This window comes from Odontesthes bonariensis, chromosome 3 (genome assembly GCF_027942865.1).
Source record: "Odontesthes bonariensis isolate fOdoBon6 chromosome 3, fOdoBon6.hap1, whole genome shotgun sequence".
NCBI classification, from domain to species: domain Eukaryota; kingdom Metazoa; phylum Chordata; class Actinopteri; order Atheriniformes; family Atherinopsidae; genus Odontesthes; species Odontesthes bonariensis.
In genome coordinates, this window is record NC_134508.1 from 19,138,394 (window position 1) to 19,152,282 (window position 13,889).

The 13,889-nt window shown below is 41.3% G+C and overlaps 2 protein-coding genes across 4 annotated transcripts; one reads left to right on the top strand and one right to left on the bottom strand.

Annotated features, from left to right (window-relative positions):
* Window positions 1-439: 439 nt before the first annotated feature.
* Window positions 440-4,110, top strand: LOC142377048 (uncharacterized). 3 transcript variants are annotated; one of them, XM_075460771.1, is made up of 5 exons: window positions 440-550; window positions 1,659-1,751; window positions 2,951-3,082; window positions 3,234-3,580; window positions 3,675-4,110. In XM_075460771.1, exons 3-5 carry the CDS (start codon window positions 2,971-2,973, stop codon window positions 3,849-3,851), a joined length of 636 nt encoding a protein of 211 aa, XP_075316886.1. In that variant the 5' UTR covers window positions 440-550; window positions 1,659-1,751; window positions 2,951-2,970; the 3' UTR covers window positions 3,852-4,110. The 3 variants fall into 3 exon arrangements, with proteins under 3 accessions (XP_075316886.1, XP_075316889.1, XP_075316887.1); XM_075460774.1 differs by having other exon boundaries at window positions 2,954-3,082; XM_075460772.1 differs by lacking the exon at window positions 440-550 and adding an exon at window positions 1,452-1,559.
* A 1,245-nt stretch (window positions 4,111-5,355) lies between these two features.
* nab2 (NGFI-A binding protein 2 (EGR1 binding protein 2)) lies at window positions 5,356-12,464 on the bottom strand. Its single transcript, XM_075460775.1, has 8 exons — window positions 12,215-12,464; window positions 11,932-12,031; window positions 10,730-11,689; window positions 10,395-10,528; window positions 9,319-9,370; window positions 9,119-9,233; window positions 8,839-9,024; window positions 5,356-6,998 (listed from the first exon to the last, which is right to left on the bottom strand). The coding sequence occupies exons 3-8, from the start codon at window positions 11,639-11,641 to the stop codon at window positions 6,892-6,894; spliced, it is 1,506 nt and encodes a 501-aa protein (XP_075316890.1). The 5' UTR covers window positions 11,642-11,689; window positions 11,932-12,031; window positions 12,215-12,464; the 3' UTR covers window positions 5,356-6,891.
* Window positions 12,465-13,889: the final 1,425 nt, after the last annotated feature.

Genomic DNA, 13,889 nt, shown 5'->3' on the forward strand with positions numbered 1-13,889 from the left:
AGTTTTTATTACTAATTGCCAACTATGATGATTAACATTAAGAATGCTGAAGTTTTTGACAAAACGAAGGGGAAAGATTAGAGGTTCAACAACCAGGAGGAGTATGCATCAGCTGAAACTTTTTTGTTATATTTATCTATATGATGAAATACAGTTCACAGGTAATATAATTGGAGAGTAAACTTTAAATGAAAATTTGATAAATGATTTTTTTTTCTGCCCGATGACCGCTGGGATAGGCTCACCCCCCCGCGACCCGACTGACGGATTAAGCGGGTATAGAAAATGGATGGATGGAATTTTTTTCTGTATCTGGTGGTACTCTTTTATTGTTGTAGTTTTCAAAAAGGCTGAGCCTTTTATGTTGAAGGCAGCCTTGTTAAAAGGAAGTGACATTTTGGCAGGTTTACAGGTTCGTTGACGCAGGTGAGCTCGTTTTTTTTTTTAGGTGTCGTGTGTAGTGACGTCATGGAGGTAAAAGTACGGATCTTTTCCCATAATCCGATTTTGGGTGGTGACACCTCCTGCTGGAAACAATCGATCTGTTTGCGTGAGTAAACTTGAATTTTAATCACAAATTCACGACGCGTCACACGATTAATTGCTGGCATTAAAAAAGGGGCAGAAATCGCAATGAATCTTAGTTCCGCATACTTTAGAGAAGCTGAGCATATGGCAGCGTTACATTAGCACATCCACAGCAAGTTACACAATCGTCAGGGCAGAGGTTGGTTCTGTTGTGTTCTGGTTATCATGTCCCTAAATATGTTTATAAACAATAAAAGAGAAAAAGAAGAAGAAGAAGCAACGAGTTGGAGTACCTGCAATAAAAGACAAAAACAACTTTGTGAAAGTAGAGAGATTTGATATTTTCTCTCTGAGACTAGAATAAATGTGTACACTTTGTTGCTTTGTGTGATGTTGAGTAGTTTTTGAGCAGTTGCAACGCAACCTTGTTCATTTTACTCAATCTGACTCACACAGGGTTGTTTGCATTGATGATAAACACCGACCCACATTTTTTTGTTCAGACAATGACAACTTTTCGAAATTAAACCTCTTAAAGTCACAATTAAAGTTTAGGAGCACTGATGTGATTGCCAACAGAAGTCTTAAAACAGTCGAAGCAGCTCCGAAAAAGGACAGTAATTCCCTCAGGACGCCATCACAACACATTCCTGAGGGATTCTTTCATGACACTGGGAAACTTCTTTTTTTCCATGACAACCAGATGTCTGAGTTCTAACTTTTCTGACCCAACCAAACAGTCAAGCAAGACTGAGGCTGTGCTCCGTTCTTTACAGTAAAAATAGAGCTTTACGTTGGAGTCGAAACTAACCTACTCTTCTGCAGAGTGTTAGTCTTACTGAGAGATGGTGCAGTTCCTTTTTTTATACTCAAAAGGTTTCAGTTCTCTCTTTTTGAGAGTTACTTCCTTATGATTAGCAGTTACTAATACAGAGTGTGCTTTAGAACTAGATGAGTATAATCTTCATTCGTCAAAAAGAGAAAAGAAAAAGATGCCTTGACTGGGGTTGTTTGGGCCTCGTACGAAGACTGTATGTAAGAATCGCAAAGAATCACAGATAAGTGAATGTAAATGGGTTTTGGATCTAGATTTAAGCTCTGAGACAGCTTTTATTCCTCTACAACAACAGGACGCCCGATCGAGACTGAGGTCCGGCAGCAGAAATTCCAAACTGCAGCTTTTGCAAGAGCGAACGAGGACTTCGACATTCCTGCTGAGAGAGGTAAGTATGGTGATACTGATATGCAAGATCCAGCAGGTTTGAAGTAGGAATTCTATTAACTTCATACACTTCTAAAGGGCCAGAAAAAGGAAACTATTCATTGATCGTTAGTTGTTTATGTGCTGGGTGTGAAAAGGCCAGAACACGCTTGTGGCTTATCACATCAGTGCACCTTCAGTCTTTCCCTTACACCTCCATATTTTCTGTCCAAATCTTGATTGTTTAAAAATAGAAACAAGAATGAGGACGTTGGGAGGGCGGCAACCATTTCTTATGAACCTGAAAAATGTTTTAGTACATTTTAGTACATGCTATGACGCTAAAAAGGCACATAACACGGGCCACCCTGCACAGTAGCTGATTCATATGATTCATTGGACTTGTATTCTCCCACTCTTTTAAATGGAAAAAATAATTTCCTCCAGCAGCTTGTTTAAAAGGCACCCAGCTCTGAATCCCATCCTTTAGTCATCAGATGAAAACCCGAACAGTAGCAAAATTAACACACTCCGTTCTTCTGTCTCAAAGAGTAATATTTGATATTAAAGATGAAACATTTTTACAGAGATCCTTTCCTGGAAAGAAAAAATGGCATAACCTCGGCAAACCTGTAACTTCTATTTTGCCCAGTACTTTAGTTTATCACCTAGAACCTTAAAATGTAACGAGACCTCCTGCAGCTTTGGCTGTTATCAGCCTGGTAAATTTAACACCATTTCCAAAAAAGCGTAAAATGTAACTAAAGAGAGAAACACAAGCTTTTGCAAATAATTCAAACACTAAATTGAAGATTGTGTTGATAATTGATCACAAATGTTTAAAAGTTGGGACATGGGCAAAAAAGGAAAAGTTGTGAGAGAAAAATGTGTAGTGCAACATCACACAACAGTTCATTGACAAGAGAAGGTATAAAAAGGTGGGAGAAAGTCACCAGCCTGTTAAAACCTACAAGCGCAGATACTTGATGTCAAGAATCCTCTGCTCTCATTGCAATAATCCAGCATCTGGGATATTATCGGGGTGCATTGGAGCATATGACATGGCGAATGTAAACATCTGTGAGGGTTATTTATGCTGTATGTACACGTCCACATTTCATTTAAAAAAAGAATAGCTTGTGTTGTTGCTGATTTTGTTACCCACAATATCTGCATGTGCTTTAGCTTCAAATAAATGTGCTCTGTGATATTTACTGGCAGCAGCTCCCTGAACTGGTGTGATGGAGGAAGCATACAGTGAGCTGTACCAGCAGTTTCTTCGCCTGAGGTCACTTTGCCTGAGACAGGCAGCTCTGCTGCACCAACTCACAACAGCCCTGCAGAAACAACAAGGTCTGCATTTGAATGCTTATTAACAGTGTGTCTATCATTATACTTTAACCTTGATGATCCGACGTCCCGCAGAGTTGTATCTGCAACGTCCCGCTGGCAGGACGTCGGAAAGGTTAAGGGGTTAAACACATGAATAATTATTCGTATGCAGGTGCCACCGTTCCTAATGGAGAAGTGAGTGATATGATTTCCATCCCGGTCCAGTGCACCCATGAAATCCCTGTGCGTCTGTATGAAAAGCCTCGACCTCTAACAGCTGCAGCAGTGTGTGGTGTTGATCACCCCTCCAGAAACGTGGGGACTCCTGGGCTTGATGAAGATCTGCTAAAGCTAAGCGTTGACGTGCCTTATCAGAGAAAGCTGGATGTGAATGCAGAGAAAAGAAATCCATTCATGTTGACTCTGGACTCCTCAAGGTGTCACGGAGACTCGTCCAGCAATTTCAAAACTTCAGGGCAAAATCATCCCGGTGAAGACAGGGCTCTAGAGACAGCAAGGGTGAGTGTCTTCACAGGATAATAGCAACTCTGTCTCTGCTCCGTACGATTTTTTTTTTTTTCAAACTTCCTCCTCTCCTCTGTGTTTTTGTCAGATGCCTGTGACTGAGTGCTCCCTTCTGGCCGGTGGCCTCCTCAGCCAGTCGGGTGGAGAACTGATGTCGGACGTGGTGCTGCAGTCTCATGTGTGCGAGTTCTGCCAGGCGGTTTTTCCTGGAGACGCAGCCACAGGAGGAGAGTTCCTTCGGCATCTCTACACCCATGTCACTTAGGCTAAAGGCATATGACCTTTATTGTGATGATTGGGATATTCTGGCAGACTTTTTAAAACGTTATTTTCCAGAATGAAAAGACTGAGTCTAGTTGTTGTCACTGGACCATGAAAACAATAGTCCTCCCCAGTGTTTACCTTATGCAGCAAAGTAATTTTGTTTTATTGATGTGCATTTGTGTCATTCATGATGTACGATACAGAGTACTCAACTGTTTCTTATATGAAATAACTGGTCGAAATAAAATAGGCAACTTTTATGTGGTGTCATCTTCTCTTTAAACAGTGCTGGTAAAAACAGGGTGAAATGGGTTTGACCGTCACAAATCAGTGAATGTTACACACATTAAAGTAACTCTTTAATGTTTTTATCTTGGTTTTGGATGGAAATTCTAGAAAAGTAATTTTTAATGCTTGTTAATGTTTGATGAAAAGAAGAGACTCAAGTAAGCTGTATTTCTTACTCGGTGTACCTGACACTCAGATCCTGGCATTTCTTATATGGTCAACTTTAAGAAAATGATCTATAACGTGTGCCAATGACTACAGTATTCTTATGTAGTAATATCATTTGCTTGCTCTGGAGAATTCTAAAAACTCGTCTGGATGATCCAAATGTTCACAATGTGACTTCCAGCTGTCATCATCTATAACAGTCCATCTGCTCTTTGCTGTCAGATCAGATGTCTGCTGCTTGACTCTGTTACCGAGGGAAGAATGAGCCCTAAGAATAGACTCAAAGATTTAACTCCCTAATTAGTGGTGTTGACAGCTGACTGATGATGGCAGCTCCTTTATCTGTTGACACATTGACTGCCACTCTCATAATCGCAGCAAAAAACACCAATTTGGGTGTAATCGCTCTTGCATAATCCAGATCAAAAGGCATTTTTAACTCGAGCATTAACACATGACCAGCGAAGCACACAAATACTGCCGAGGTTTCTACTAATACGGAACATGTTGGAAGCTCTATGGTTTAAAATTAACTGATCATTTTGACATGATTATGGTTATTGATAAACAGTCAGAGCATGATATTTTCTAACAATTCACCATCTGGAGAAAATGTATGTTTTACCAAATTTCCTTGCAAGGCCTGTCATAATTGAACAAGACCTGTGACACTCGAATAGCAATGTCAAAAACTTTTTGACACTTTTTAACGTTACCTTTGTGATTACTACCATTACTCATACAGCTACTGTGATTGAATAAACTGAGAATTGTTAACTGTTCTGAAATAGCAAGGCTAATTTTGTCTGAATCGTCCAAGGTCTGGTTTGTGTGTCTTCATGCTCTCTAGTGTCTGTGTGGATGAGTGCTAATGACATCACCGGTACTGGTGAGTCACGGCGGGCTCGAGGCTCGACGCCTGAAGCATCAGTGCAGAAAACAAGACTATAGCAGAGGTGTTGCTGGCTGCGTGACGCAGCTCCTGCAGCCTCAACCACGCATCAGAGCTGCCAAGAAAGAAATTGCTCCTTGTGGAAAACAATGCAACATGGTTTTAAATCAGTAAAATAACATTTATTAAGATGTAACAAAATAAATAATCTGTTTTGCAACATAATAAACTCAAGAGGTCAGTAATGTTCAAAAGACAGGCAAGTGTAACTAATGCACAGCAAGCTACCTCACTGACAAACTTTGTGATTAGATTAGAAAAATCATAACATTTCTGTCAACATCAACTGACTGAATACATGTTTAAAACTTCCTTCTGGGGACAAAACTTGAAGGGACTGCTGTATCAAAAATGAAGCACCAAGTTTCTGTCAACTTCTGCGTTTGCTTAGACTAAAGCTTAAAAAGAGAAAGTAGTCACTCCGCTCTAGCCTACATCTCGACTGTTTTAAAAAGCAGAAATTATGCAAAGATAACCTTGTTAACCTAAGACTACTGAAATATCACACCATCATAGTCTACGTTTTCAGTACGCCCGAAAAAAGTCTGGTAAAAAGTCTAAAGCGGTGAACACGTTTCTGAAAATGTCTCAATTATTTAGAAAAAAAAGAAATGTATAATTCAGAATCTTGCCATCTCGTTTTGAATTAAGCTTTTTTTTTTTTTAACTGTACAATAGTACCTTTGGTGTACAACATTAAAACCTAGATGGGAGGGAAGTTAAAGTCAACAAACATCCTCTAGCTGGATGGCCCTCGAGAAAGTCACTGGTCTTCTTATTTCAAGCAACTCAGATCAGAAAATGAGTACATTTTCACAAAATTAAGGATAGCAAAATGCCTCAAATCAGAAATAGTGTTCATAAAACAACACTATATCAGCGATTTTGTGCAGCAGAAAGATGGGAGCAAGGGGATGCTGAACATCCATGTCTTCATTTTTCATCCACATCAGTCTGTTCTGATCTGATGGGTGATGCAGCAAAGAACGTGTGACCCTGATGATGGTGTTTATGCTCATGCTCTCAGACATCGTCAACACATGCTAAATATGCTTTTTTTACAACTACGACATAAATATCGATCAAATCAGAGTTCGTCTGAACACGCTGACCTCTGTCAAAAACAGAACATCCATTTGTTTCCTGAGGGTGAGGAGCTTCAGAGTATTATGCTGTAACTTGCTGAAAGGGATAACTCTACTGAAGAAAAACACATTTTCTCTACACGACGACAGTGTCGGAGGAACTTCAGTCTCCAAAGTTGCAGTGCCCCCTGCTGTGCTGAGGCAGCTTCACCAGAGGCAGGAGGAACCTCCAACACACAGAGACGCTCACAGTAAAATAATTCAGCTGAACTCAATCGGACACGACGGCCATACGATAAAAAAAAAAACAGTGTCTCTCCTGTCCTTTGGATATAAAAACAAAATATTTGGAACTTAATTTACAATTGAAGAGTTTATATGTTACGGCAGGCTTACAATATCCGCTGCTGGTAAATTCTCGCTTTTACTGTATTAATTCTGGAGTCAATAAGAGTCCTCTCTCCATCAGCACTTGTGACATGTATAGAAGAGTCAGGCAGAGTTCACAGGTGGCCCGACCACAAATTCCCTGATAACCGCAGAAGGTTTCATTTCCCCCGGTGGTTGGGGATGGTGGCTGGATCTTTGGTGACACAAGGGCTACTGCTCCTGCACACTGTTATCAAGCTCTGCCGCTCCACTTTAATGTCATGCTCTGTGGAGAGATGTAAATTTCAAGATGAGAATTGATACGAAAACAAACTTTGGAGTCTCCAAAAGAAGATATACTGGCAAGAGAACCAATGAATAGCACGTAAAGAGCACTGAAGTTTCTGTAGCGCCTTAAAATCTACTATGTTTGATTCTGTGAAAGCAAAAATTGAGAGTATACAGTTTTACAGTGAGTCATACTAAGGTAGAGGATAAATACCAGCTCAGAAACACAATAATTAAGATGAAACTAGCATTTTAGTTTGGGGAATTCAGCAGGAAACTCTCCCACATGGAGGGAAATCATCATGGTTTATATGACCAGCCCAAGCTGGTGAAATACAGAATCTCCAGTACTGAGGGTTCAGTGTCTTATTTGGCTGGTGCTAAGGCAAGAAAGAAAGTAAATTTAACAAATTTTGATGTTTACAGGTTTTTTGTATGGCAACGGTTGCACTGATGTGTATCATTGGACAGTAAAACTATGAAAAATAACATAATTTTACAAAAGTATCTTAATGTGTGAGGTAAATATAGTGATAGTAAAAAATACATTTACCTCTATCATTCATGATCTTCGATATGACTATAAAAAGTGACAACGGAAGATAAGTTGCAACCGAACATGGTGACGTTAAAAGGAAGTGGGAGAATGTTCAGATTAATGAGAGAGAGACACACACAGAAGGAAACTTGGATGAGTGAGAGATAAGGAAACAAACGTATGACAAAGTGAGGGAGATCGACGCCAGAGATGAAACATATGTCATTTTTTGTTATTTCCGCAGTCCTTTTGGTAGAGGGAGAAGATGTATAAAAAACACTGTGCCATTTCCCTGCCCACAGGTTTTATTTCTGTACACTGTCGCTTGGTGAGTCAATGCAACGCCCCTCCAATTACCTCCCACTCCATCGCCCCCACGCCCCATCCATCCCGCCCTTCAGCCCACGCACCTAACACACTCTGACGTCAGTCCCTGATAGGGAGGGGCGGTGGTTGGGGGGGGGGGGTCCGATTCTGTCGCCCACAGAGTACTTCCTATCCCCCCCTCCCCTCCCCTCCCTTCTCCCACCCCCTCATGTCTTTGCTGGCTTCCTCCACCTTCGTTGCATCTCATCGGCTGGCTATCACAGCCCAGAACGACTAACTTGCCCAGATCAGTTACTTTTTTCTTTCTTGCTGCTATTTGTGAGAAGCTGTGATGCATAAGAAAAGTAACAGGGTATTAAAGAAGTGCTATAACAGTGTAACACTCCCCCCTCTCTCTCTCACTCTTCCCCACCACCTCCCTCTGTTTCCCCTTCTAACTTCTATCCTCTCTAATTTACAGTCTGGTGAAGTTCAGCTGCACATGGTGGGAGGTGTCACCTCAGAGAGATTGTGACTCACGCAGGGTTCAAACTGTGGAGCTATAAAATATTCATTGTTAGGAGAGGTTCAGGGAGTCTCTGTCTGTCATTTTCAATTCAACCCCACCAACATCTTAACCACTTTTTAATACTCTTATCCACCTACACCTTCAAGCAATGGTTTGACATATTGGGAGCAACATTTATTTGCTGACTATTAGATGAAAATGATTGATACCGCACTCAACATTTTCTGGTAAATGTGAGTAAATATGATGTAATGGACCTGAGGGGAACTGCTTGTTTTCCCACTCTCTGAGTGAACTCTAATGAAGTTGTTTGAATTGTGTCATTCTAATTCTTTGTAATAAAGTGAATAAGCATAATGGCCAAAATAAACGATCAATTTAACAAGCATAGAAACATCACGAAATACGTCTTTATTGTGAGTCCATCATTAAGCACATACTACACATAATTATTCGAAAAGTCACCTGTGGAGTGAGTTCCTTCTGACCCCAGATTGAGCTTTCCTGCCCGATCATGTGACACCATCCGAGCCAGTCGCAGCCCTTCATCCATTAGAGTTTGCTGTATGAGATGGCGACTCCAGCTGGCAGGGTTGGAGGAGTCAGTGTTGGGACGGGGGGATGGAGACTGGTTGCACTGTGAGCTGGTGTCTATGAATGAACAGATACGAGTTTAAACCAAGTTTTATTACCTTTATACTATTCTCAATCATTTTTCAAAAACAATATCACTCTGAAACGTTACCATGTGATGCACTGTCGAAGCTTTCTGCAGACACGCTGTCGTCATCTGCTCTCTGAGTCGAGCTCTCGGTTCCTTCGACTCCGAGGAGTGATGACACACTCTCAGGCACGATCACCTAAAACACACCATACAGGCTCAACGATGAGCCACTTCAGATGAGGTGAGCTGAGCTTTACCCAGCAGCAGCTGTGAAGACTCACCTCATGTCTCGCTCTTTTCTGTAACAGGCTGCTGTTCTCATCAGCATTCGACCTGCAAGAGGGAAAAACTGAGGGTGAAAGTTTGAAACATTATTTTGAAAAAAAAAAAGGAACAAAACAGAGGGTCTTTGGAAAAAGCCACGAGCCTCAAGATCTCAAATCAAGAAAACGTAGTGGCACAAAGGAGAAGTCACACGGAATAAAACTTTGATCAAACTTTACCTGGAATATATTTTCAGCTTTTTTTGTGGTTAACATCAAAGCCATGTACCTATCAAAATACTTGTGAGTGCATTAAGTTAACATTAAAGTATGAACATGAGAGAAGAGTTTTGAATTTCTATTAAGAAATGGAAAGCAAAGTTAACCCCTGTGGTCCATCAAATCAAGGAGAGCAACCAAAAGGTTTTTAACATAATCCCTGCACAACATATTTATGAGCTAGTTGGATCTTATTCTTAATATGAAAACAAGAAAATCCTGTTTTCCTCAAGGTGGTTTTCATACTCTGACATACGAATGTGATCCTGAAGAAATTTGGAATAAGAATAGCAAACAAATATTTGTTAGAAAGTGTCTCGAATCAAACAGGAATGAACGCGTCTGATACTATAACCACTAAAAAGACGTGATAAAGGCTTTACTTTCTCTTACTGACTCATTCTGATGGAGATTAGTTTGAACAAAATTCTGATATTTACTTTCATGAAATACAAGAAAATGTTTTGTGCATAGTAACTACCACGTGCGTTTGTTTGGTTTTTTTTTTCTGTTTCCCTGTGTGGCTCCAGCATTAATTCATTCAATTGAAACTACAAAGGAGTGATCTAAACTGGGTTCACTTATCAACTGATGACAGATGACTCACACAAACCACCTGGCATATGCAATTACAATCTAAAAATGACTTAATTCACATTTATTCCACTAGAGTCTTCAAGTGACGCCTTAAACGTGTATCTAATTGAATTTGAAACTCAACCTGCCTGCCCCTAACAGTGCTGAAGGTTTCTCAGCTGTGTTGGTCCTGCACTGCTGCTCAACAGATCCCTCTTGTCTACAGCCAACACCTTTACCTTGCATGCTTCAGTGTGGAGGTGTAGGCACATTTTCTAGCCACCTGCCGAGCCAGAGAGAAGAGCTCCACCCGTCTCAGCAAAAGAGCATTGTCGCGCATGCAAAACTGGGCTGCAGCTTCATTGATGATCAGCTGGGGTGAGAAAAAACACAGAATGAAAGAAAAGTAGAGAAAATGAAAATGGCATTCGGGTTTAAAACTATTTACATATTAATTTAAGATATAAGCTGACATCTGGTTTATAGTCCCCTTAACAACGGGTCGTTGTAGATATGTAGCATGATGGGATAAATTCTAAAACTTCGTCTCAGCTCTTGTCTTTGATGCTTTTACCTCATGATGTGTGAGCTGCTTGCCTTCCCTCCTCTTGGAGTCAAAGCGTCCATAAATGAGGCTGTATTTTCGGATCTCCTCTTCCTTGTTTGCATCTTGGGAACCCATCCTGAAAATGTGACCCACAGTTTTTGCCATCTTCTTGTTCATCCTCAGCAGAGTCTTCACTTCTGCTGTATCTGACCTGGGCAGGGTCCTAAAGAGCCGGTCCACGCTCTCCATCACCGCCCTCGCTGTCTCTGCGTCCAGCTGTCCTCCGGGCCAGGCTGACAGAGACATTGGGACAAAGGATGCAGAAGGGATCGGAGATGTGGATGGACCAGGGGGACATGCTGACAGGAGAGGTGGGCTGAGCGGTTCCTCTTCTATTCCAGATGCAGAAGCCAAAGTGCCGTTCCCATCCGGCTCCGAGCTGAGCCAGTGTGGATCCATGGGCGACAGTTTTTCCCTGTAGTGTGTGTCTGGTGGCTGCGGAGAGGCCTGGGAGCAGGGGCTTCTTGGACTCCCACTGTGCATTGGAGTAAGACATAACCGATCCTCTCTTTCGCAGGGGGACCCTGGCTGCCCATTACTCACAGACTTTCTGGGCCCCCCAGCTGACCCACTTGTCCCCGTCCCATCAACTTTGAACAGGGGGATGCCACCAAGAGGAACGTTAGCGACAGGCTGGCTGAAAAGGGCGGGGTTCGCCGCCCAGTCTCGGAGAGCCTTCTGCAGCCTACGCACATGCAGTGGCTTGGTGGCCATGCCAACTAGTGCCATGATTTCCAGAAACTCCTCCTCCGCAGCCTCACAGAGCTGCTGCACGTCGTCACCACCCTGCTGGATAAAGGTTTCATAATAGGCCAGCAGGTTGGCCCTCTGCAGCACCCGATACAGTTGCAACTCCCCAAGTGTGCGTGGCAGAGACATGGCACACCGCACTGGCAAGTTTAGGCAGGAGAAAGGAAACACATGAACCTGCAGGTGGAGAAATCCTGTGCAGGTTAATCATTTTGATAAAGACTTGGCTGTCTACTCCACATCTAGAACACTTGTTTTCTAATACTTTTATCTTGGTGAAAAGTCCAATTAAAACAGCTGAATATTCTCTAAGTAGTTTATGCATACGTTGGAGAACAATAGACAAACATAATGTCTACACGTTTTTTTCATGTTAGCTCCTACATGAATACATACACGAGTATACAAGTTTGTCTTACCTTTTTCAGGTCAGTTAGAGAGTTGCAGATGTGTAGAGAAGAAACTGGTTATTAAGCAAAGGATCCTGCAGTGTCTCGGCTCGGTTCTGCCGGGGTGAGGCTGACAAGGAAATACAGTGTCATTTGATCACTCACACGGCAGCTACAGACACAGTCAGACAGCAACTGGATCACAGACTACACTCAAAATACGTAAAACCAACAACTGGAGGCAGCTGCTCCTGAGCCAGATGTTAAAGGAGGACATCCTGCTCGCAGTGATTATCCTCTTCGTTCCTCTTACCTCTTGTCGTCAGCTTCCACGGCGCGGACTGCCGTAGTAAATCCCCTTTGCGTATCGTTCCTCGTCTGAAATCACTGGCAAAAGTCCTCCTCCGGCGCAGCGTATTGGTTGCTGGCAGTCTTTCTGCTGTCTGTGTGGGTTGGAGAATGACGGGGGCGGACTGCAGCACGCCATCTGACCGAAAAAGAGCTTTCCTCTCCCGGTAGAGAGGCGGCTTTCAAATTGGAAGTGTGGGTGGAGGCGGAGGGGGCTTAAAATGAACCCTCTGCGTCTTCAAGATTTAAGCCTTCGTGCTGAAGCTTTAGGGGATTCCCAGAGTTTAACCCTCTAAAAAGACCCCCCAAACAAGTAATCAGCATACAAAATGCTAAGCAGATTTCAGAGAGTAATAAGATAAGCAAAACAACGATAAACTAATGGAGCTGAAAAGGATTTTTTCTTAAGTGTTATTTACCCCTTTCATAATAGGGTGGTTAATTGTTTCATGAGTAGCCTACAGATGAAAATCCAGCTTTTTATATATATAAAAAAACATTAAATCAATTCAACAAATTAGATTCATAAAACCCATATGTAGTACTGCAGTTCACATTACAGAACTATGGTCAAACGAGTAAACATGTTGCTCCCATTGCAGTGACTGCACGTTTGTTTTTTAGTGTGCACACTTTTTTTTAACTTTAGGTTAATGTGTGATTTTAAGTTGTCCATTCCGGGATGACAGTTTCAAACACAATAAACACTTGAGTATGATAAATTAAATCCTAAAACTTGCAAATCCACACTCTCACAAGACAATATAACACAGACCCTAGCCTACAACATATCCATTGTGTGCTATCACACTACAGGGCCTAAAGTATATGCACAAACAAGTGAGACCTATCAAAAATTTTTTTTTTAAAAATGGAGTCAGAGAAAACAAAACATAAAAGGCAAGCTTGCCTGAAACAAGATTCAAGTAACTGTTGCTGTAGGGCTGAAGAATGTATTGAGGATATCAACAGTATTTCAAAGTTGGTTTGTGACAGAGGTAGTAACTGATTACATGTTATCTGTTTTGTAATCAGACTACCTATAGAAGTAATAACAACTAAAAGGCTCAATCAATGATTTGATTACATTTAGACTGTGACCTTTTCAAAATACATCTTAAATTGGGCAGCAAAATACTCTGCAACGCACTCGCAGACATTTTTAGAAAGTCATGTTTTTGTAAGGTTTGATTTCACCAATTCCAAATGTGCATGTCAAAGTAGGTTTCACCTCTCAGGCTGCCAGTTTTGTTACTGGTGTCATAACTACAGGACTTTGTTTCTTTTAAATGTTCATTTATAATGGGTATTTTGATGCTTTTTATTAGGCAGATTTTGATGTAAGCTAGCCTATTTTATTGCAACGAGCAACGCATGTCGTAAACTACACAGATACTGTGCACTGCAGTGTGTGCCAGTAGTGTTTTTGTATCAATAAGGATGCTCAATGTTCAAATGGTATTATAACATTATTTTAAAGAAGAAAGAATATATGCAGGCTCCACATTTGAGTTTCTATTCATTTTGAAAAAAAAAAAAATTATGTACCGGTGTTCAGATTTTGGTTTTCAAATTAGATTTAATTGTATGTGATTCATTGGATTATATTACGAATAACAAAACTGACGTTTATTCTTAAC